This window comes from Salvia hispanica, chromosome 1, assembly GCF_023119035.1.
Source record: "Salvia hispanica cultivar TCC Black 2014 chromosome 1, UniMelb_Shisp_WGS_1.0, whole genome shotgun sequence".
Lineage (NCBI taxonomy): Eukaryota > Viridiplantae > Streptophyta > Magnoliopsida > Lamiales > Lamiaceae > Salvia > Salvia hispanica.
Genome location: NC_062965.1, coordinates 30,821,127 through 30,845,344, shown reverse-complemented (window position 1 = coordinate 30,845,344; position 24,218 = coordinate 30,821,127). Strand labels below are relative to the sequence as shown.

The 24,218-nt window shown below is 37.7% G+C and overlaps 4 protein-coding genes across 6 annotated transcripts; 2 read left to right on the top strand and 2 right to left on the bottom strand.

Annotated features, from left to right (window-relative positions):
• The first annotated feature begins 258 nt into the window (after positions 1–258).
• Positions 259–8,462, top strand: LOC125208211 (pantothenate kinase 2-like). Of its 3 annotated transcripts, none has more exons than XM_048107795.1 (23): positions 259–395; positions 742–1,167; positions 1,851–2,063; positions 2,169–2,227; positions 2,691–2,807; positions 2,959–3,078; positions 3,166–3,260; positions 3,350–3,443; positions 3,605–3,736; positions 4,164–4,276; positions 4,434–4,626; positions 5,194–5,402; positions 5,503–5,547; positions 5,638–5,686; positions 6,236–6,318; positions 6,507–6,623; positions 6,819–6,882; positions 7,093–7,239; positions 7,332–7,490; positions 7,560–7,643; positions 7,717–7,911; positions 7,983–8,054; positions 8,212–8,462. In XM_048107795.1, exons 2-23 carry the CDS (start codon positions 846–848, stop codon positions 8,314–8,316), a joined length of 2,787 nt encoding a protein of 928 aa, XP_047963752.1. In that variant the 5' UTR covers positions 259–395; positions 742–845; the 3' UTR covers positions 8,317–8,462. The 3 variants fall into 3 exon arrangements, with proteins under 3 accessions (XP_047963752.1, XP_047963765.1, XP_047963758.1); XM_048107808.1 differs by having other exon boundaries at positions 267–395; positions 752–1,167; XM_048107801.1 differs by lacking the exon at positions 259–395 and having other exon boundaries at positions 432–1,167.
• Positions 8,463–8,975: 513 nt separating this feature from the next.
• On the top strand, positions 8,976–13,092 carry LOC125187865. The gene is made up of 2 exons (XM_048084546.1): positions 8,976–9,071; positions 9,342–13,092. The coding sequence occupies exon 2, from the start codon at positions 9,402–9,404 to the stop codon at positions 12,867–12,869; it is 3,468 nt and encodes a 1,155-aa protein (XP_047940503.1). The 5' UTR covers positions 8,976–9,071; positions 9,342–9,401; the 3' UTR covers positions 12,870–13,092.
• A 352-nt stretch (positions 13,093–13,444) lies between these two features.
• LOC125214719 (dof zinc finger protein DOF5.6-like) lies at positions 13,445–14,879 on the bottom strand. The gene is made up of 2 exons (XM_048115854.1): positions 14,781–14,879; positions 13,445–14,609 (listed from the first exon to the last, which is right to left on the bottom strand). Exons 1-2 carry the CDS (start codon positions 14,832–14,834, stop codon positions 13,689–13,691), a joined length of 975 nt encoding a protein of 324 aa, XP_047971811.1. The 5' UTR covers positions 14,835–14,879; the 3' UTR covers positions 13,445–13,688.
• Positions 14,880–21,632: 6,753 nt separating this feature from the next.
• LOC125202242 (uncharacterized membrane protein At1g75140-like) lies at positions 21,633–24,013 on the bottom strand. Its single transcript, XM_048100603.1, has one exon. It carries the CDS (start codon positions 23,868–23,870, stop codon positions 21,762–21,764), a length of 2,109 nt encoding a protein of 702 aa, XP_047956560.1. The 5' UTR covers positions 23,871–24,013; the 3' UTR covers positions 21,633–21,761.
• Positions 24,014–24,218: the final 205 nt, after the last annotated feature.

Below are 24,218 nucleotides of genomic sequence, written 5' to 3'. Positions count from 1 at the left end.
TATGACTAATAGTGGAATTCATACGCGAAACTGACCATCTTTTTCCACTATTAAATTATCTTCCCTTTTCCCCCAATTAAAGCGTGTTAATTTTTTATAACCAGAGTCTTTCAGAAACCTACAAAATTCCACATGCGCAATTTCCCATTATTCTTTTTTCTTTTTATGCTTCATTAATATTTAAATTGTCATTGTTAATCATCTAAAAGAAAAGTTTGAATGAGTCACTGTACTATTTAGCACTCGCCAGAGCAGTGTACATCCACTGGCCCAGCTTCTAACGTAATGCGCCAACCAAACCAAGAAAAAATCCAATGCAAATGCTGACAGCAACTCCTCTCAGCCCACTTTCTTGAATCCTTCCCTTCTTTCACCGTCTGCAAATTTATCATTCTGTAAATTTCCAACTTTCGCTTTCTGAATTTCAATTTTCGCAACTTGTGTGCTAGACTTTAACAAAGTTAGGATTTTTATGCCTCAACGATCAACTAAAGCATTCATCCTCATAGGATTTCGTAAATAACCACTAGTTTGTAGGTTTTCAATTATGAATTCCTTTATTGCTACTAGTAACCTACACTAATTTCGTAAATTTTCGTTTTTTCTTATAAAAGATTGAATTTTTTTTGTTTCTTTTTGGCGAATTCAGTAATTCTGTTTCTGGGGGCACATAGGTTTTGCGTTTTCTTGAATTTTCATTATAACCATTATATATTTGAATTTTAATTGCAAATCTGTCAGTTGAATGTAGGACAACTGACCTAATAAAAAAAGTTGGACCTTTTGACCTGAGTAAGAAGGAAACAGCTCAGGGTTAGGAAGGAAGACCGCTTGGCGTAATTAAGATGGCTAATTTAAGAGATAGAGAGGGCCACCAAGAACTTAGGATTGACGGCAATTCGAATATTGATAATCTTGCTGATGACATTTCCAAACTCAATTTTGATACTGGAAGGGATAGAGGCAGCACAGTTCTAGGGAAAGAAGAACAGTTGGGAGACAAGGATATGGCACCGATGGCTGGAAGTTCGATTAACCGGTCGTTGTCACGGCCGCAGCTAGACCTCAGTGGAGCTGCCATACAGGGGAATTTCGAGGAGAAGGATCCCACCATTCTGCTACCTAATCAGTCTGATGATATCTCGCATTTGGCTTTGGATATTGGAGGTAGCTCTTTATGAGCATATTGGTTTTAGCTTGTGCGACAAGATTTATGTATATGTGGATAGTTTGTATGTGCTCATTGGTTTTAGCTGGTGGGACAAGATTGCTGTGTGTGTAGTTTGTATGGTGGATGCGGATATTGACTGTTTTACTTTACCGTGGCGTTTGCGTAGATTTGTTTGTGAGCCTTCCTAGTGTGTGTTCTGTGTGCTAATTTCTGTAAATTGGGAAGTGGTGCGGTTTTCTTGTTGCAGCTTTCTATGTTTCCATCTTTATTACTTTCCAACATATGTGATTGTGGAATATATGCTCAATGTTTATGTTGAAAGTTGTTTTGAAAAGATTCCATATATTACTAGAAAGTTAGCTAAATATCAGCTTTTGAGTTTGACTTCCTGGAAGATTCTTGGGGTTCACTTTTAGAATGTAGTTGATTTCAGTGGATGCCATTCTATGCATATCTTGTAGCTAACACCAAACTACTTAAACTGTGTTCCTATTGTTTTGAGGAGATCCATGAATTTATGTTACATGATGGTGTTCCAATAGCCAATTTGAGAAAGTATCGTATGTCACTCGATTTTGAGGATATCATATTAAGTTAAATTTGGCTGGCACGTCATTAAGTTACATGCATTAAACTTATAAATGCTGTTCTTAAGTCGGAATCTAAATGACATCGGCAGGATCTCTCATTAAGTTGGTATATTTCTCAAGACACGAGAACCAACCAGTAAATGACAGGCGGAGAAAGATAATCAAGGCAAGACTGGGTATCACCAATTTCAATAGAAGGAGCTTCCCAATTCTTGGTGGTAGGCTGCACTTTGTAAAATTTGAGACAGCTAAGATCAACGAATGCTTGGATTTCATCTACTCTAAGCAGCTCCATCGTGGTGGTACCTTTCTAACTTATCTCATGAAGATTTAACAGATCCTGCTTTAGAAAGTGTTGCTCATTGCAAAGCTCCATGTGGATATTAAGTTCTGATGTTTGATTGCAGGAATGGATTCACGTAGTTGGCAAACTGAGGGTCCAAATACTGAGAACACTGTAATTAAGGTATTTCTTTACGTACTAGCTGGAGCTTCTCTAATGTGTTGCAAGCTAGTTCACTGAAGGTGTTGTCTTAGTAGAAAACATATGGTAAAATATATGGAGAAAATCTCTTAGATATCTTTTCTTTTGTGATTGAGTTGTCTATGTGCTTGGTTGACCATGCATTTCCTTATATGTGCAAAATTAGATAAAACAATTCATTCTTTTCATTACACTTCAATACTGCACTTACCTTGTTGTTGTGTAATTAATTCTACTTTTCCTGAACTTCTGTAAACTCAAAAAATGCTGATAGGTTTAGGGGTGAAGAGACTGTTTATGTCTGTTAATTTTTCCAATCATTTTCTGTTCTGTGAAGTATGTTCACATGTTAGAATTGTGGCTTACTTTTACGAGAACTTATAGAAGTTGATGATATGTGTGACAAGGACATTTATGCCCATTAATTTGAAAATATTGGATGAAGGCAACAGGTGGTGGGGCATACAAATTTGCTGATCTGTTCAAGGATAAGCTTGGTATAAGCATAGAAAAAGAGGATGAAATGAATTGCCTTGTTTCAGGTGCAAATTATCTGCTCAAGGTACGATTTCATTTCCTTCCATCATGAATAGATAATATGCAAATCAGTTCCTTCTTACATATGCAATTTATGTTCTGAGTCTGTCAGCCTTTGATTCAGCACCTCTGGCATTTCTATCTTTCTATTCCCAATTCTATTGTGCTTTATGCAGGCGATTCGACATGAAGCTTTTACACATATGGAGGGACGGAAAGAGTTTGTGCAGCTTGACTCCAATGATTTGTATCCATATCTTCTCGTAAATATAGGATCTGGTGTCAGTATAATCAAGGTATTATCTTATTTTATCACTCTATTTGTTTCACTGCGCAGAATCTCTGCTACTGATTTAGTGTAAATTCAAGCTACTGGGTTACAGGTTGATGGGGAAGGTGTTTTTGAGCGTGTTAGTGGAACAAATGTTGGCGGTGGCACATACTGGGGTCTTGGAAAGCTTTTGACGAAGTGTAAAAGGTTGTCATCTGGTGGTTGGCATTTTACTTTTCTGAACTCCCTTCTTTGCATTCTAATGCTTATTCTTTATTTTACTGTCCTCTAATTAGTTTTGATGAACTCTTGGAGCTGAGCCAACGGGGAGATAACAGAACTATTGATATGCTTGTTGGGGATATATATGGAGGAATGGATTACTCCAAGGTAAGGATATTTATTATACTTAAACTATAGCAGAATGTCCCGTCTTTATGACCATTTTATTAAATTACATATATGCATATATCACCTTGAAGGCAAATTTTCCTTACGGTTTGTTGCCTCAATAGTTGAGTTTTATATAATTGGTACATTATTTTCAACAGATCGGTCTTTCTGCATCGACTATTGCTTCTAGTTTTGGCAAGGCTATTTCTGAAAATAAGGAGATTGATGACTACAGACCTGAAGACATATCTCTGTCTCTCTTAAGAATGATTTCTTATAACATAGGCCAGGCAAGTATGGTTGCAAAGCTTATCGGTATAGTGGTTTGCAAATCTTATTGGTATAGACCACATATTTTATCCAATCTTGTTTCCTTCATTTAAATAAGCAATTCTACAGTTACTGGTTGCCTATCAAATAGGAGCAGCTTAAAGAATTACTCCCTCTGTCCCAAGATATTTGATTGACTTCTTTTTTGCACTAGTTTTAAAAAAATTGCAATAAATAGTTAGAGTGGATAAATAGTAACGTAAAAGCGAGAATAATGTTGATAAGATGTTTCTCTACATTATTCTCGCTTTTACGTTATTATTTATCCACTCTAACTATTTATTGCAATTTTTTCAAAACGAGTGCAAAAAAGAAGTCAATCAAATATCTTGGGACGGAGGAGTACATATTTTGGGGTTTCATCTGATTTGATTCTGTTATTTGCAGATATCTTACTTAAATGCATTGCGTTTTGGGCTTAAGCGTATATTTTTTGGAGGATTTTTCATTAGGGGCCATGCCTACACCATGGACACAATCTCATTTGCTGTTCACTTCTGGTAATATTTTTAATATTTACTTCTTTTTTAATCTTTCGTTGAATTATTGTTTTTGCATTAGATATTAATGTCTTCTCTTCCTGATTAGTTATCTAATAATTAATGACTGTATTGCTTTATTAGTGTAGTAAGCTTCTGTTGTGTTACCAATGTTTAGGTCTAAGGGACAAGCACAAGCAATGTTTTTGAGGCATGAAGGCTTTCTGGGTGCTTTAGGTGCATTTCTAAGCTATGAAAAGCATGGATTAGACGACCTCTTGGTCCATCAGTTTGTAGAAAGGTTCCCGATGGGTGCGCCGTACATTGGAGGAAATGTCCATGGTCCACCTTTAGGAGATCTGAATGAGAAGGTGGGTTTCGATATTTAGAGCATATTTGTCTTATTACTTTTCCTACATTTTGGTTTCTGAATCTGCTGAGTTCTGTTTTGATCTCTCTCTCCCTCCCTCTCTCTCTCTCTCTCTCACACACACACACACAACAATTATTTAGCCATAATTTCTACTCCATTATATTTCTACATTGATGACTGATTCCCTTGACATTTAGATGTGCTTACAAATTTGTAAAATAGGATAGTGATAGCATGAAACAATAAATATGATTAGTGCCCTCCACTTCTCCTGTACTTGTATTGGCAATATCCTATGCAATGTGCATATATTTTGATGGCTATAAGCAAAGAAAGCAGAATAAGTGTCAGTTAATTATCTTCAGCACATGTAAATAAATAATATATTAATAATTAATAGTATCTGTTAGAATATATTCTTAACTGCCTTTTCTTATTCTTCAAATATTTTGGTCCTTAAGTGAAAAGGATTTCTAAAGAAAGATGCATATATTCTCAGGATTTATATTCTGCATTTAACATTTCTAGGAACTCCATTAGCATGTGAAAAACTGTATGATTGCAGATATCGTGGATGGAGAAGTTTGTGCTGAAGGGAACTGAAATCACTGCTCCTGTTCCAATGTTATCTCCAGGAACTACTGGCCTTGGAGGCTTCGAAGTTCCGTCATCCAGGGGTGATAGCTTACGCCCCGACGCTAGCAAATTGAATGTTGGCGTTCTCCATCTTATACCAAGTTTGGAGGTGTTTCCTTTATTGGCTGACCCAAAAACGTGAGCTAATTAATGAGCCTCCTTATCTTACATGTATATTGTGATTGCTGCATTCTTATTTGATTATTCGAACCCTTTGACGAATAATCTTCATTTACAGATATGAGCCCAACACTATAGACCTTTCAGATCATGGAGAGTTAGAGTAAGTGTTATATAAGTATATGTATATTTTCTTCTGTTTTGATACCGTAAGTATATTAAGTTTATATAATTTTTGTCCACTGCTGTTTAGGTATTGGTTTAAAGTGCTGTCCGAACATATGCCCGACCTTGTTGATAAGGTACTTCGGATTTTAGGATATTAGTATTAAATTTCTTGCCATCCTCAATCCCAGAAAGAAGTATTGCCTGCTTACATGCACCAACTATTTATTGATGTATAAAATCCCACAACTTAGCTTACTTATCATGTCCACTTATTTGGAGGGTTCTTTTAGCATAATAATTTTCAAGTCTGTGGAGGAATTTTCTCTAATTGCAAGGTTGAATCCAAATCTACAAATATTAATGTCTTGACCATCTGGATTTGAACGTTAATTTTCTAAGTTCCTTATCAGTACTTTCACATCAATGAGAAGTTTCCACGACCTTCATTACTCAGCATCCACACATTCGTCCATCAATATCATGTTGATTTATCACTATACAGAGACCTTCTACTCAGTTGTATACTAAGGTTGAATACAGTCGGAACTTTCTTACTGATTCTGCTATTTCTGTAAACTTCTGTGGGCATTATAATTTAAAATTATTCTGTTGATCCTGAATAAATGGTTTTGTGATATGCTGGTTACGAAATCATGGTCCTCGTGATCCTTGTATGAGTGCAGGCTGTAGCTAGTGAAGGTGGTACCGATGACGCCAAGCGAAGGGGTGATGCATTTGCTCGTGCATTCTCTGCTCACCTTGCAAGGTGCAGATATGTTGATTACTTTAGCTCTATATATCTTGGGCCTTTCTTATTAAAAGATTTAAGTTTGATAGAAGTGTTTTTGAGTGCAAGTTCCTTAAATGGTGATAGCTGAGAACTTACAGAATGTTACAATTGATTGCATGTTTCAGTTTTACTTTTGTTTCCTCGTCTTACGATCTCTTAAATAGGTTGATGGAGGAGCCAGCAGCATATGGGAAGTTGGGACTGGCCAACCTCTTGGAACTAAGAGAAGAGTGCTTGAGGGAGTTTCATTTCCATGATGCCTACAGAAGCATTAAACAGAGGTACAATTACTTCTACTTTTGATCCATCGAATATTCGGTAAACAAACGTATGTTTGTATTGATGATTCAGTTTTTTTGGTACTGATTTTGTCATATCTCGAAATCACTTATAGTCCATCATTAAATAGGGTTTCTTGGAAATCATATCGATGTAAATATTATTCTTATTACCTTCTGCTTCCATCTTTTTAACAGGGAAAACGAGGCATCACTTGCAGTTCTGCAAGATCTGTTAATGGAACTCGACAGTATGGATGAGGTATGCATAATAGCTTCCCACTGCTTGAAGGTCGAGAGATTAGCATACTCTCTCTTTGCCTAAACTCCGTTTCACTTGGAAATTAGTCATGGCATGAGCGTAAATTACATGTTTAGCTATGGAGACTGCCCACTATCTTCTTGTTAAGGAATTTATGTTTTCTTTTATCTTTCTTTCTTGCTGTATTTGGAATCATTTCCTTGTCTGCAGGAGTCAAGATTGCTTACATTAATTGAAGGAGTACTTGCTGCAAACATCTTCGACTGGGGATCCCGTGCCTGTGTTGATCTCTACCATAAGGGCACGATTATTGAGATATATAGAATGAGTCGCGACAAGATGCAAAGACCTTGGCGGGTTGGTTTAACTGTATTTATTTTATATTTTTTTGGTTTTAATTCATGTCAGCAAATTTCTGATGTTAATATTTGGTTTATGCATATATTAAGGTGGACGATTTTGATATTTTCAAAGAGAGAATGTTCGGTTCTGCAGAAAAGAAACCTCACAAATATAAAAGAGCATTGCTTTTTGTAGACAACTCCGGTGCTGATATCGTCTTGGGAATGCTTCCACTTGCAAGGGAACTTCTCCGACGAGGGACTGAGGTATGTTTTATCTTCTTAATATCTCCATTTTAAGATAAAATGTTTTTAGAAATTTGTCTTCTTTCGCAGGTAGTGCTGGTTGGCAACTCCCTTCCCGCCCTCAACGATGTTACTGCAATGGAGCTACCTGAAATCGTCGCTGAGGCTGCTAAGGTTCGCCTCCTTTTATGCACAACTACCTTGTTTTTCTTGGGGAACGAAGTATACTGACTCGGATTCTGAACAGCATTGTGACATTCTCCGAGCAGCAGCTGAAGCCGGGGGGCTACTGGTGGATGCAATGATCAACGTCCAAGATAGCCCCAGAGAAAGCTCGCTGTCAGTACCATTGATGGTGGTCGAGAACGGGTGTGGAAGTCCTTGCATAGACCTGCGACAAGTGAGCTCGGAGCTGGCTGCTGCTGCCAAGGATGCTGACCTGGTAACTGCTACGCTCTTCTTTATCCACAACAAAAGTTGCAACAGTTTATGATATACTGTGCTTGGTTCCAGGTTGTTCTCGAAGGGATGGGACGAGCTCTGCATACGAACTTCAACGCAAAGTTCAAATGCGACGCTCTCAAGGTCACATAAAAATCGAATCTTTCTTCAATAAAAATCAATTCTTTTAATGATAAAAATCGAATCTTTCTTCAATAAAAATCGATTCTTTTAATGATAAAAATCGAATCTTTCTTCAATAAAAATCGATTCTTAGTGAAGCTTATGAATATATATGCAGGTGGCGATGGTGAAGAACCAGCGTTTGGCTGCGAAGCTCATCAACGGAAACATATACGACAGCGTGTGTCGATTTGAAGCTGCAACCTCACCTTCATTTTCTTAACTTGAAGCAAAAAGAAGATTTTCTGATACAGTGGATTAGTTTTTAGCTCATGTATGTAAATGGATTATAGACTTTGCTTAAACCAGAGTTAATTTATAAATTTTACATTTTTATTTCTTTTAATAATATATTATCATTTAAGTCTAGAGTGAATATTTTCGACGTAAAATATGAATCTTGGAGTTCAATTAGCAAGAAATAGATTCCTCTAGTGTGTGGTGAAAGTTAAAACCATGAAATTTCATACCATCCTATTTATAAATGTGTATGGGATGGATATGACGACTTGAGTTGAGTTTGAAGATATTGTCGCAAATATTTGTGGATTTATTAAAAAATTGTGCTTAATAATGCTACTACTAATAATAATCTTTTGTTTTAGGATGCAATTAATACGTTGGAATCAAAATTAATATTTATCCTTATTCCCTATTTTAAGAAATATACTCCATACTAAGCAATTAATTTTGTTGGCCGAGTACATAAAATATGAATTAATTGAATAATTCCCGTGTAATTTTCTAATTAAAACTAATAATTAGAAAATGGAGTAATAGAAATACACATTAATTAACTCACACTTTATGAATGCATTTATTTCCCGTAAGTATATTGTCGTCATCTTCAGTGAATTCTGTTTACTCAGTCCCAGAAAACATCACAACTTTTTTACTCTCTCATTCTCTCCTAGACCTCTTCTCTCTCAACCCATGACTGATTCCGGCAAAATATAGATGCTCCGCTTTTTGCTACAGGTTTCATTTTTCGCCATGATATCATTTTTTTTGTGTTTTTTTCTTCTTCTTTATAAATGCTGTTAATTTGCTTGCAGTTGCTCTTTTTGTAGTGTGATTTACGGTATTTAATTTGGTGGGTTATTCTACATTCCTATTATGTCTAATTTTGTTTAAAATTGCATGTGCTTCTTTGTTTTATATTCATGTAAATTGTTAGGATCTTTGACTTTTTTGTGTGGTAAAAAATGATGGGAAACTATTTGACTTGAGTTTTCTTTCTCTTAACAGCTTTGAATTGGATGCGTGTTTTATGGGAAAAAGGTGTGATCTTTGTGGCACATTCTTGAAATGGAAAGTGGGAAGAAGCCAGAAACCCTAGAAGAGGGTTTCTTGGAGTCGAATTTGAGTCAGGATGAATTATTTTGTAGTGAAGTCCTAGAAGATGGGAGCCTCGTTGGTTATTTAAGTGATTTAATTAATGATAAGTGCGTGGCTGATGCTTGTGGTAGTCCAAATGAATTAAGAAATCTTGAACTACCAAGGCTATTCGGTAATGATGGGGTTGATGGTGTTGTTGGATATGATAGGATGAGTGAAGTGTCCGTGTATGGTTATTCTAATGAACAGATGTTGGTTCCATTGCACGGGAATGATGTGCGCGATAATGATTTTCCGGTGTTCAAAGAGGAGTTGACATTTAGTGGGACTGATGGGGATCAGAGTGCTAAGGTTGAGGAATATGTGGGAAAATTAGGTGACACTTTACATTGTGATGAACGTTTTCGCAATGGGGAGGTTGAGGCTCCCATGGAGACGTGTGATGATGTGTTGCACCCTCATGAGCCCGGATCGCCAACAAAGATAGAAGTTTCTGGAAACAGCATTAATTTGTTTGTGGAAGTTTTTGGTCCCTTGGGTGGAATTTCTGATGATGGTTTGGACCACCCTGTGCAATACACATCCGGGGAGAGTGACTTCAAGCACGATTCCTTGCCCTATGAAAATGGCACCCTCTCCAATGGTAATAGATATTGGAGGTCCATGTATGAAAAGGAAGAAGACATTATTGGTGAACGTGAACACACGTATGATAATGGTGATATTGTATGGATTAGAACCAAAACCCAGTCATGGTGGCCAGGTATGGTATGCTATCCTTCGCCAGCTCCGAGAGATATGGCAAAGCTTAGATGCCTTGTTAAATACTATGGCACTTCAAGTATTGTTTGGTGTGACAATGCTGATTTAAGGCCTTTTGTTGAGTACTTTGAACAGATTTCGGGGCAAAATAACTCCAGAGTCTTTTTTAATTCAGTTGAGACGGCTGTATGTGAGATTGGGTTCCGTGTGCGGTTGAAGATGACTTGCCCGTGCTTTGCAAAGGACAGTCAACCACTTGATTCCCAGTGGTCCGTGAAAACTAAAGAAGAAAATTTTATGCCAAAGCAGAAAGCAAGCATGTTTGATGATGTGTCGTTATCTCAGTTCCAGCCTGCAACATTTGTTGCAGAAATCAAGGATCTTGCCCGATCCATAAATGTACCTGGTAAAATTGAGTTGATGGTCATGAAGAGTCGTTTGTCACCATTCTATCGTTCCATTGGCCATTTTGAGTTGCCTCTGCAGCTGCTCAGGTCAGATGTGAATGATGAAAACCATATGAATACATTTGGAGATGGTGGAAACTCTGTGGAAGCCAATGGTGGCAATGTTACTAAAACCAGGACGTATAGCAAGAAGAAGAATCCTGATGATAAATTAACGTCCTCAGATAAAGGCATGGAATCGCGGGAAAGGAAGAAGAGCAGATATTTATCTTATCCATATGTGGATGCGATCAAGGGAGGGGAAAAAGAGGATCTGGCGCAAAGTTCTGTCCTAGAGGGTAGTTGCAGTGGCATGGATTCACGGAAGAGAGGTACAAACAAACCTTCCAAGGAACGGCATATAGTCAGCAAAGCAGATGACATTAGTGCTTGTTCTGCCGAATTGCTAGCTGAACTTTCCTCTTCAGCTCGTGATTGTTCTTATATAAGCAGAAGTAAATATTCCGATTCACTCAAAAGGTTCTACTGTAGTTTCAGAATGTTTGCCTTTGTAGATGTTGATATTGCCTCCGAGGTTGGTGGGGACCAGCCAGCACTAGTTCTTGAAGCTGACAAGCAGGTGGAAGGAAGTAAAGTGTTTAAAAAATCGAAGAAACAGAAAGCCAGCACTGCATCTGCCAAAGAGAGTGTAGAGGATGCCATAGATGGAAATCAGAAAGCGAAAGATATTGTTGTTCGAAAGAGGGGTAGGAAAAAGAAGGAGCAAGTGACAAATTCTGTAGAACAGATGACAGGTACTCGAGTTGGGAAAGAATCTGAGAACCAAGAAGCAAATCTTGCACCAGGTAGTTTAGAAAATGCCAACACTGTATCTGCAAAAGAGAGTGCAGAGAATGCCGGAAATCAGAAAGCGAAAGATATTGTTGTTCGAAAGAGGGGTAGGAAAAAGAAGGAACAAGTTGTAGAACAGATGACAGGTATTCAAGTTGGGAGAGAATCTGGGAACCAAGAAGTGAAAGAAAAAAGCACACCAGCAGGTTTGCAGTCTGTACAAAATCCTTTGCCAAACATTTACCCGAAAAGCCCATGGATGATTAGCTTCCATCAGGCTTGCTCAAATCTATTCAAAAGCAGCAAAACTCCCCAAAAGTGGGTCGGGTCAAATCCTGGGCTAGCTGATACAAACTCAATTCATATATTACCAGATATGAATGGAATCCATCCAGGCTTTCCCGTTGTTCATATACCGGTTGGAGTGCCTACTTCGAATGTAGTTACTCCCATGGATCATATACCGGTTGGAATACCTACTTCAAATCTAGCTACTCCTTTACCAGAACAGAAGATTAAGATGGAAGGGTTAATCTCTCCTACCATAAATGGTCTTAACCACATAAACTCTGCCTCAGATTCATCATCCAAGGATGTGCCACTGACCTTCCAAAACACCTCGGCCAATAATGGGGTGAATGACATTCATCAAGGTCTAAAGGGGGACTTTACAGCCCAAGCACCGAATTCTGTTACAATGAGCTCATTTATTCAGCACTCACTTCAGATGGGAAGCTTTCTTCTCTCTTCTGGTAATCCCAAACTTAGGAAACGAAGGAGAAAAGAGAAGACCGCTTGTCAAGTAGCTCCAAGTATTCCGGATTTGAATGGTAATGTTTTGGATACAGCCCTCTTAGGAACAGCCACATCCGAGGGGAGTCATGTTCCACCTGATGGTCAAACTCAGAGGAAGAGGCGAAATAAAAACGAGAGTGGTGAATTGGATGGAGGCAGTGTTCTTCTAAACTTTGCCCCAGGAAGCGTGCCTCTCAAAGAAACGCTGGTAGCAACATTTTCCAGGTTCGGATTGTTGAAGGAATCTGAGATCGAGTTTGCAAGTGATGATAGCGTCAAGATTGTATATGAAAGAAGCTCTTATGCTAGATTTGCATTTCGGAGTTTGGAGAAGAGCCACCCATTTGGAGAATCACTCCTCAATTTCAGTCTTGACAGCAGCACGCCAGATCCCCCAAAGATGAAGATTAAAACTAGTCCGCAGCTGCAAACCTTTGTGCCTGTGCATGTGGGTGCGTGCAAGAACCGAACCACCAAGGTTGGAGAAGCGCCTGACATCGCTCTCATAAAGCAGAACGTAGAAATGATGAAATCGACTCTGGAGAAAGCGGGCAGTAATCTTTCTCCGGAGATGAGAGATAAGTTGGAGAAGGAGATCAGAGGTTTTCTTGAGAAAATCAGCTCTGTGGCAGGCTCCTCTTAGTAAGTATGCTAGTTTTGAATAATCCTAGTTGTTGTGGCTATAGCCATTTCCCATAGTTTTTGGGGAGGTTGAAAGCAGGGAAGAGGATTTTTCTGCTGCTAGTATTTTTTGAACTTGTAGTTTGCTGCTTTTCCCTCTCCACTATCAAAAATCAAACTCTGTGAGTTTTGCAGTAATTAATTCCATTGAAATATTAGTTGGATAAATTCTTGTTCTTGATGAATGATTATAAGTATAATTTGATCATATGTGCATATATATACACAAAGTGACAACTGATTTTTCATGAATATTTTTGATAAAACCGAAATGGTTTGGAATTTAGAATAGTACTATTGTCAATGTGTTTGAATTGAAATCTTTAATAATCCAATCAGAAGTAAGAACTGTACTTTCATGTTATACTTTCCCATTTCCCTAAGCACTCAAAACGACTCTCTTTTTCACAAACTATGCCAAAAACATTCTTTACATATTCATATAAAAGTACTACATCATCTTCCTCGAACTTTTACCAAATCTCAAGTCCGTCTTTGAATTTTCTTATAATATTAACACACCAAATAAATTAATCATACTGATCAAAGACTCCCACATTTCCCATTCACACTCAGCTACAAAAATTAAATTAAAACAGTGGGAACAAAAGATACATGAACCCAGGCATATTCAAATTTAAAACCACCAAAAAAAAACTGAGTAAAGTTACTATTCTAGCCTAGTTAATCAAGCTCTCATTTGATTTGATAGACATATGATAACGAGGAAACCCTAATTCAAGAGCAACACTTAGATTAAGATAACTGATCATATGATTACTTAAACTAAAGGATTCGTTGCGGATGAGCCGTATGCATTCATCAACCCGGTCCACGACCCAAAACCATAACCGAAAGAATCCTTCCCCGCATCCGAGTTACAAGCCTGCTGCTGCTGTTGTTGTTGTTGCTGCTGCTGCTGATGATGGTGCTGATGCTGATGATCGTGCCATTCCAACGACAAAATCTTGGAGTTAGGCTTGGACTCAACGATGTCGAGCTGATTATCATAGGGAAGCATGAGCCTCTCTAGCACATTATGGTTGCCGTGATCGAATCCGAACTGGGAGAAGAGAGGCGGCATTCCGGCTGCATAGCCCTCGCCGGGGTTGATATTGTAGGCATCATGGCCACCGCCGCTGCCGCCTAAAAGGGCTTCGTATTTGTTGTCCATGAAGTCAATTGGGGTGGGATTGTCAAGCATGTAGGAAGGGTTTGCGCCGTACAATGCGGCGGCGGCGGCGGAGGCGTGGAAGTGGAGCTGTTCGGGGAAGGCGAGGTGGAGGTCGGTGGAGCCGTAGGGGAGGTGGGGAGACATGGCGGCGCTGGGCTGGAGAGGGGAGGGGGAGGGGGAGTCGGCGGAGGAGGAGGAGGGCTTCTTGGAGGATGGTTTTTTGTTTTTGCGGCAGCCGCCGCCGACGGGGATGTTGCGGAGGGTGCCGCCTTTGGTCCAGTAGCGGCGGCAGGTCTTGCAAAAGTAGCGCGGCTGGGAGAGGCTGTAGTTGTTGTAGTAGCAGAATTTGGTGTGTGTGGAGTCGCAGCGCGGGCACTTCAACGACTGCTCATGCTGCGGACGGAGGCGCCGCTCGATCAGCGGCCGGCTGCACGCCAGCATGTCGTCGCCGCCTCCACTGCCACCTGTCGGTGTAGTGATTGGTGAGGAAGATTCCAATCCTGTGCCGCCGTCCTCGGAAATTGTTCCCTGCAAAATGCAATGCTGTGTGTCAGCATTTTCCAAAACGGAACAACTATTGTTTCCACACTTGTAATAACATTGTAAAACTTAGTGGCATTGTGGTTTTTAGAAATGGAACAACTATTGTTTCCACACTTGTAATGACGATGTAAAGAGGTAGAAATGCAATGGCAATACCTGCAACCAGTCATCGGGAGAATCCATGCAAACTTGAAGAGAGGTAATGCCCATGGAATACAAGAGAGAGTGAGTGAAGGAGAGAGAGGAGGAATGGGGTTGGGGAAGAATGGGGAAGGGAGGAGATAGTGAATAAGAAGGAAGAAAAAGGGGAGGGAGGGGGTGGGGCACACTCACTAGAAACACTGAGTGGCAGGGGGGCCCACGCATAAGCAAGAGGGGTGCAGTTGGGACCCACGCGGGAACAATCAACGGCTGAGATGGAGGAGATGAATCTGAGAAGGGTGGGCGTCAGAAATCGCGGCTACTTACAAGTCTATGTCGTGTGACGTGACATGGGAATTTTTGGGTCCAAGATAAAGAGTTGGAGAGAGAGAACTACCGAAAGCAGACTCGGAAGTGGGGTCCGCGAGCTCACTCTCCTCGCAAGCAAAGGATATATTCTCCTCTACTGACGTGTCACATTCTCCTAAATCTTTGGCCTTATTATCAAATTATAACATTATGTACACACCATTTTCATTTCAATATTTCAAACTCATATGAGATCAATTCGGTGCTGTGTGTCACAACCAAACTCCAAATTAGCTAATTACGCCGCCCAGATTTGGTCCTTTTTCTACTGCTACTAACCATATAAGTTTTTTTTCTCTTTTTTTATGTATTTGCAAATATAAGACAGATTAATTATACTCCTACAAGATTGCACTCTGTTATAAATGATTGCTTAAAATTTACAATTGTGATTGTGATTGGTTGGACACATCATATCATGCGACAGTATGCTCAGATTTTACTCAGAATTCAGAGGATAAAATGCTAATATGGATTAATATACTTATTTTTATCTGACATGTTTAATTGTCCACATTGCTTTTGTGGTATAGTTCGTTAATCTCGTTGGCTGTCTAGTGGTGAAATGTGTTGCACATTTCGACACATTGATATGATGCCACTAGTGGATTACTATTTAATTAGTTTTCTATGTTAATTACGTAACAAAATCATAATAAGACAAGTCTAACAAACAATATCCGTGATCAGCATCGAAAAATTGTGTTGTTAGAATTCAATTAAAAAAAGGCAAATAAATTTGAGCAACGTGTTTAAATTAACTTGTTAATTTACTCTAAACGAAACGACAAAAGTATAATGCATTAAGGAATCTAAGTCAACTAACCAAATTATTCGCATTAACTCAGAGAATTGTGTATATTGTTTTCTTACAAGTTTCAGCACCTTAGTTTGGAATTTACTTTAATAATTCATCCATATCCATATATAGTGCACACTGTACACACAGAGAGAATAATAGTCAGAAATTTTTGCTATTTTGGTGTAACTTTACCTCTTCTGCTACTCGAGAATCAGTTTCAATTATGTGTGCCATTTTAATTTATAGATTCTACGTGTATTTGAAAATGTCAAAAAATATATTTTTCTCATTATATAAGTAGTGGTTTCTAGTATAAACTTTATTAAGTTACTAAATCATTGCTTCTTTATGCAATAATTCCAATAAAAATAACTAGATCGAGGCATTTGTACACTGAATCCAAAATTAAACCTAGCTAAAATATTATGTAGGGAACCATAGCCATCACATAGGATTGCATTGGATACTCAAATGCTAATAGTATTATTTTATTTTATTTATTAATGTTTCTTACTAGTAGCTACTATTGCTATAATGAAGTGGCTAAAAAAGCGACACGGCGCTTGTTTGAAATTTTATCGTACACTGACATAAATCAGTTCATACTTCATATCAATCATTTCTCTATTTCCAATTTAATCATACGGCAATTATTTTTTCCACTTTCGTTTTTCTATGTCTGATCCAATCATAGGGTACCCAACTTTTTCCTTCTTTTTCTTTTAACGAAAATATAAACTTGCTCATTTTAATTCGTAATTTTGACGTACATATGTGTTTGTGTAAATTTGTTCACAACTTTATCCTATATTTTCTCATGGAATACATGATGGTTTGAATATAAAAAATTATTCCATACATTTAATGATAATGAATTACGTTACATAAGTATTCTTTTAACAACAATAAACGTCACATCCCCAAAAAATAGAAAGTTTCAAAAATTTGAAATAAAAGAGATGCCTTATTCCAAATGTCGAAGGAATGTGAAACACACTATGTAAATAGATCTTGAGGTGAAGCTAGGTAGATGATTCCTTTAAATTGAAAACCTCTTTTTTTGCTTCTTTTTCATTGATTTAAATAACAAGACAATAAAAAGTTTAATTTCCCTTAAAACTTTAATAAGGAAATAAATTGTGCTACCTTTCTTCTCGTGCAAGGTTGTTCTTGCATCTCAGGCAACCAAAGAGATTTGACAACTGCACTATCTCCAAGAAGATATATATATATAATTATAGTATATGAGTATATCTATAATGAGAGAGAGAGATTACAATGTATGTCTTGTGCGCCAAAATCGTTAAGGACCATTGAATTTTTAAGGAGGTCCCTCCATAGATGCTAAAGGTGATCATAGAAAAAAATATTTTTCTTTCTTTTTTAGATCTAATTTAAAGTAGTTTTGTTTATACAGAGTTTTGATTGGATCTTCCGAAATGTAATAAAGAAGATTTTGAAAAATGTAGAGTTTCGCATTCTAATAGTTTTGTTGTAACATATACATAAAAAATAAAAGGTTGGGCTTAATTCTCATTAACGGAGACTAGTAGTATCTTTTAAATTACAGAAATTTAGTTTTATTTGCTTCTTTTTTGACTAACTTGTAACTAAATGTGTAAGTATATGCATAATTTGAATTTCACGAGTGTTAATATTGCGCCGTAATTATAAAATTTTGATCACTTTTTAATGAAAAAGAATTTTCCCAAAAGCTCCATTAGGAAAGATTACTCCAGAAATTACAAATTTTAATAGTAGTACATTCGCGAATGAAGAAGAAATTTGTTTTTCTAAATATAGACTATTTCCTAAAGGATAATTAAGATTTAAGATTATCATTAGTCCACATGAATCCCACTTGGAAAGATGTGCAGTCAAACTGATGACATGCTGACGCAAGCACATCATCTCCTGATGTGGGTCCCAGGAAGACCAAATGCTTAGGAAAAAATAAAGCAAAATGTTTTCGTAATTTGAAAATACTAATGATGCAATCATATGACTAATGAAACCTTTAATCTGCAAATTTGTTTTATAATGTAAACCGAATTAATTAATTATTATTATTAGTAGAGAAGATTTGATTTTGGATTTGTGGACTGTGGTATGAATCCCTATTTTGTTTTACTCTGCATGTGAACGCCAACGTGCTAATGACACAATTAAGATTATTAATTTCTTTGGGCACGATTTCCCACGTGCTTATAAGACTAGTAGCAGTGGCTGTAGGAGAGAGAACAAATGTCGACGCTGCATTGCAATATAAGGAGTACTAAATTAAATACAAAGATCCTATAATAAAATTGTTAAATGAATCCATAAAAATTAAAATCTATAACTTGTTAGCCGTCTTGAAACAACATTATTAACATAATAAGTTCACAACTTTTAATAAATCCGAATTATAAATGGATAGTTTTTTATTATAAATCTAGCCTCTAGGTAACCATGATCCACAAATTTAATCTAAATTAACAATATGTTTACTTTCAACACCGTTCTCTCTTATTTTCTTCAAATATTCTTTTTTGGTGGAGTGCATTTGGCTTATTATTTCAAAGGATACATAGACTTTCAGGTTGTTTGCATAAGTTATTTGCTTGGTCAATTGATTAAACCTTGATAATATTGTACTGATAGTGCAAGATTTACTTTGTTACTAGCAAATGGAATAAATAAACATTTCACATATCGATTTAAAGAGTTTACTGAAACGACTATAACTGACTATCATGGGTTATTGCTTATCACCAATAAGCTGAATTTTATGAACTTTTATCATGGTATTATAGCAGATCATCGATCATGTGAGTTAAAGCTTTAACTCATCTAGAACTATTTATCACCTGAAAAATTGATCTAACAATATATCTCAACTTTAAATTGGATTCAATTTGATAGAGAGTTAGTTCAACCATTGAACCAAATTAGAAAACAAAAATGTTCAGCTCCTTCAAAGTTCACTTTAAAGGGTTTGAGAACAGATTAAAACTACTGTGTAACTGGCAGATATTTTTATCGATTAACCCTAAAAACCTATCGATAATTAGGTTTTAAGATGAACTACTGACGGCGCAACAGAATGTGATTAGTTTACTTTCAATCTAGCCTCTAGCTAGGTAGCCATGATCCACAAATTTAATCTAAACAATATGTTTACTTTCAACACCGTCCTCTCTTATTTTCTTCAAATTTTCTTTTTTGGTGGAGTGCAATTGGCTTATTATTTCAAAGGATACATTCATTATCATGTTGTTTACATAAATTATTTGTTTGGTTAATTGATTAAACTTTGATAATATTGTACTACATTCATCCCACAATAATATGCACTTTTTAATTTTAGAAACTTATTGCTCTGCAATAAGGTGAGACTCATTCTTCACTAACAAAATTTTAATTACTTTTTCTCTCTACCTTTCTCTTACTTTACTAATTTTGCATTAAAACATGTGTCAAACCCAAAGTGCATACAGTATTATTTTTTTTAGACGAAGGGAGTATTGATTGTGCAAGATTTACTTTGTTATTGGCAAATGAATCAAATAAACATTTCACATATTGATTTAAAGAGTTTACTGAAAAGACTATAACTAACTATCATGGGTTATTGCTTATCACCAATTGATTTTAACCGGAATCCTATGAACTTTTATCATGGTATTATAGCAGATCATCGATCATGTGAGTTAAAGCTTTAACTAATCTAGAGTTATTTATCACCTAAAAAAATTGATCAACAATATATCTCAACTTTAAATTGGATTCAATTTGATAGAGAGTTAGTCCAAACATTGAATCAAATCAGAAAACAAAAAGTTCAACCCCTTCAAGGTACAATTGAAGGGTTTGTGCCCCTCCAAGATACCCTTTGAAGGGCTTGAGAAAAGGTTGGAACCACTATAGTAACCGAGTTACCAAATATTTTCATCGATTAATCCCAAAAACTTATCCGTACAGGTTTTAAGACGAGTTACCGACTGTGCAATAGTGTGTGATTAATATTTGACAAGCTCGGAAGTGCCTACATACTACACAAACTATGAAAGAGTGGTAGTGGAGTCAAGTAGTTAGTTGTTAATAGGCATGCGTGAGTGCAGGCCATGCGACAAACCAACATACTAAATTCCAACATCCTTGACGTATCCAAATCTAAGACACAATCCTTTTTATTCGTTCAACTTCTCTAAACAATATTGCATGCGATTTTTATGTCGGTGTAAATCGTCGGTTTATTGATGGAATTATTTAGATTCATTTCAATTGATGACATAGGCAGCTTTTTAATAAGATGTTTCATTCACAATTAATTGATTGGAGTAATCGAGTCACTTAGGTATTCATTTGTATGTGTGTCTTTCTTTCTTTGGTAATAACGATTAATTAAACAATATATAGATGTTACATTGCATGCATAAACAATAGGAAAATAGTATATAGGACTACTTCGTATTAATGAAGATTATTTCGTGTTTTTTTTCGAATTGTTTGTGATCATTTTTGTGATGAAAAAATTACTCCCTCCGTTCCTTCATAATTGAGCCATTTTTTCATTTCGGGAAGTTTCCTTATAGTTGAGTCATTTCCATTTATAGTAACTTTTTTTTCTTTCTTACTTTACTCTCTCTTACTTTATTCTCTCTACTTTATTCACTTTTTACTTTATTCTCTCTACCTTTTTCTCTTTCTTACTTTTTTATCTATTTATTTAACACACTCAACATTCATTTCTTAAACTCCGTGTCGAAAAGTTTCGCCTCAACTATGAGGGAACGGAGGGAGTATGAATTAATGATGTGAATTTATGTTAGAAAGGAACGACGTATTGATGGGTCCATGCCACGATGCACGTGGTACAACCCGACCAGTTGTCCAATTCATTGTCGCTCGTGAGCAAGCTATTCTACGGACTATTACTAATGGCGGCTGATCAAGATTTGATGATTTCAAAATTTGTTTTCTTCTGCCTACATCTTCTGAGATGAGTGTATTTAATAAATACTGTGACGTTTGATTGATGAGATGTGGAGTATAGAAATGTGAATCCAATATAAAGTATTTGATGAAACGGTTGATTGAATTTATGTACACGTTGAATATTACATTGATACACTTCTGATACATCGGATCTTTGAATTGAAAGGGACAGTTTTAGACTGAAGTATAAAAAATCTTTCTAATATATACGAAATAAAATTATGAACTGGGCTTTAATTTGTTCAGATTCTGAAAGTATTATTGGGCTAGAAATTGAATTTTAAGTGATTTACACTAATAACATTGGGCTTCTGAACCAAAGCAAAATGTTGCTTCTTCAGTTCTTATTGCTCTAGTATTAATAGAGTTATATGCTTCAACAACCATTAACTTTTTCCATAGTTAGTTTTTTAATAAACTTATATACGTAGCACTAATAACAATTATAACATGAGGTTTATAATTCATAACACAATAATGACAATGTTGATGCACTTTGCCACAAAAATGGAAATTCAACCAAATTTGAATTCTAATGTTGTAGCAATAATGCTAATAACCTTCTGCTGATAGATTACATATGTCATGGTATGCTCTAGTTTAATTTGGCCAAACTTTCATGTTGGTGGATAATTGCAAGAAACTGTAAAAATTAAAATTCAAGAGAAAAAGTACTACTAGTAAGTATTCAAGAGAAATGCTTAGATGAGCTAGTATAAGACATAAAAGCCTCAAATTTTGCATTTATTTGTTCTTTGATATAGTGTTAACAAATTGACAAGTAGAGCCAAGTGCAGAGGTGAACATAGTTTATGAGTGTAGAATATGGGTAATATAGCAAAACCTCAGTTGCTATCATCCACAACTTGGCTACTTACATAGGGGTTGTTTTCCCTTCTCTTTGGAACAGCCGAAGCATCCACGTTCGACCCCCGGTACTTCAGTTCTGCTGTTCTGAAACGGGGGTCAACGGGCGAAGACCTAGCATCAGTATCCGGACTAGGCCTGTAATGATTCGTTGTAGGCCTGGAATCCGTATCAGTGTTGCTAGGCCTGTAATGATTCGGAGCAGGTCTAGAGTCCGTATCAACGCCACCTGGCCTGTATGGATTGGCCCCTCCACCTGAATACCGCGGTGGGGAGACATACCTCGAGGAGCCTCTTAGACCACTGCCTCCTCTTAGCTCCATGATCTCGGATTTTCTTGAAGAATCCGGGAAGGATCTGTCGCCAGTGGCTGAACCTAACGGAGAAGCTCCACTCACGACAGATGCTGAAGTGAAGGGGTCATCGGGGCCCCAAGAGGTGAGCGCCTCCTTCTTGTTGGCGAAGCACTGCCAGGCTCCGAAGAGGAAGAGGATGAAAAACAGGACAGGGCTCGTCCACAAGATGCTGTTGAACTCATTCTTGAACACGGGGAGATTGGAACGATACATGGCAACGTATCCATTCCCAAGGCTGATGATCACGAGCTTCTCGTGATCACTGGTGATCAAGGGCACACCAAGTTTCTTCTCCATGTTCACATCATCGCCCTGTTGCTGGTTTAGGAAAGGCGCTATGATCTCGTCAAGGCCAGCAGAGAACAAGAGCCTCAGCCCGCCAGCACGGACATAGTGCTGAGACGAGACATTGTACACATAAACCTTGTCCTTGTTAGCAACCAGCAAGTAGCCTTTGATAGCCTGCAACGCCAAAGGCTTGTCCATGTCCAGCTTCCTCTTTGATCTCACCCGACACTTGAAGTTCATCACATCACCTAGCAGCGACGTCTGAACCAAGTCCCCTTCCCCTGTCAGCCCATACGCCTTGGACCGGTCCATGGCATCAAAAACATAACTCTTTGCAACAGAGCTGTTGAGACCCTCACATTCTGTCTCCTTCAGTTTCATGGTTCTCAAATCCAACGAGCCTGCCCCCGTGTCTGTGAGAAACAACAGACGTTGCTTCAAGAATGCAATCGGTCGTTTATTAGGTGTAGCAGTACCATATAGTGTCCCATCCTCCTTAAACACCATAATCTTTCCACCATCATCTATTGCCAAAATGTACCTCCTCCTACCAATATGGTGCACTTCCATCATGCTAATCCGCAAACCCCAAGACTCCGGCATCTCAAACCTCCCAACTCGCTCCACATGAAGCGAGCTCCATTCATCGCCACTAAACGTCTCCCAAACCCGATGCATTACAATAACGCCATTGCCATGGCCCGTCACAATCAAGGTCTCATTCTTGTGAAGTGACAAGTAAGAGGCAATGGCAGAGATTGGTGAGGGCTTCTCCACCTCGGGGAAGGCCTTGAACTCCAAAGCAACCTCCCCACTCCTCAGAAACAAATACAACTTCCCTATATCATCCCCAACAGCAAAGTACTTGCTCAAACCCTCAAAATCCTTATTAGGCAACACATTAACACAAGTAGGGGTAGAAATCAACTTAACTGCCGATACAAACTGAAACCTCTCCGCCCAAAATGTGTTAAACTTAGTCACTAACATTGGCCCCGACTTCATCCCACCTCCTCCCTTCATCTCTCCTTTACCAGGCAAACTATCCCCTTCCTTAATTTGCTCAACACCAATGATTTCATCATCGTGTGAAGATAAAGAATGCATCTTTTTGCTTCCCAGATCATCAGAAAGCCGGGATTCTAGCCTATCAACAAGCTGCGTGAGGTTTTGAACTAATTCTTGAAGCTTCACCAATTGGAGCTCCTGCTTGCTTACCAAATCGTGATCAACACATGTTCCCGATGAAGGGTTGTCGTTTTGCTTAAAAGGGATGTCATTTTTTATGTCAGTTTCGATTGCTGAGTTGGAATTTACAGAGGGGTCGGATTCGGGTGATGCAAGAACAACGCAACAAAGACGTGGGAAATAAGATAAATCTGCGAGGAGCAAAGAAACAGTTAACGCGAAGATCAACTTGCCTTTTCTGCGAGACAGAGCCATCCAAATTGAAATCTGGGAGCGGCGGAGCAAAGCTTCTGTGATAGGCTGTGGCTGTTGCTGTTACTGTTAACTTGGGGGTTTGAGCATTGAAGTTGAGATCTGAAGACTGAGAGAGGGCTATTTTTGTAAATTCAATGTGAAATTGTTTGTTTGGACAAGGGGTAGAATTGAGATTTATGATTTTGTCTGAAAGCAACGGCGGCTACGAAGTTGGGTACTTGTATTTTGTTAATCCGTAAGTGATCCATCTATAAGTAACAAGTTTTTGTCTTTACTCAAATCTGATTGTATCATAAGTGAAGAGGAAGAATAAGCTCAATTCAAACTCTTTATTGCTTATCAATAGCC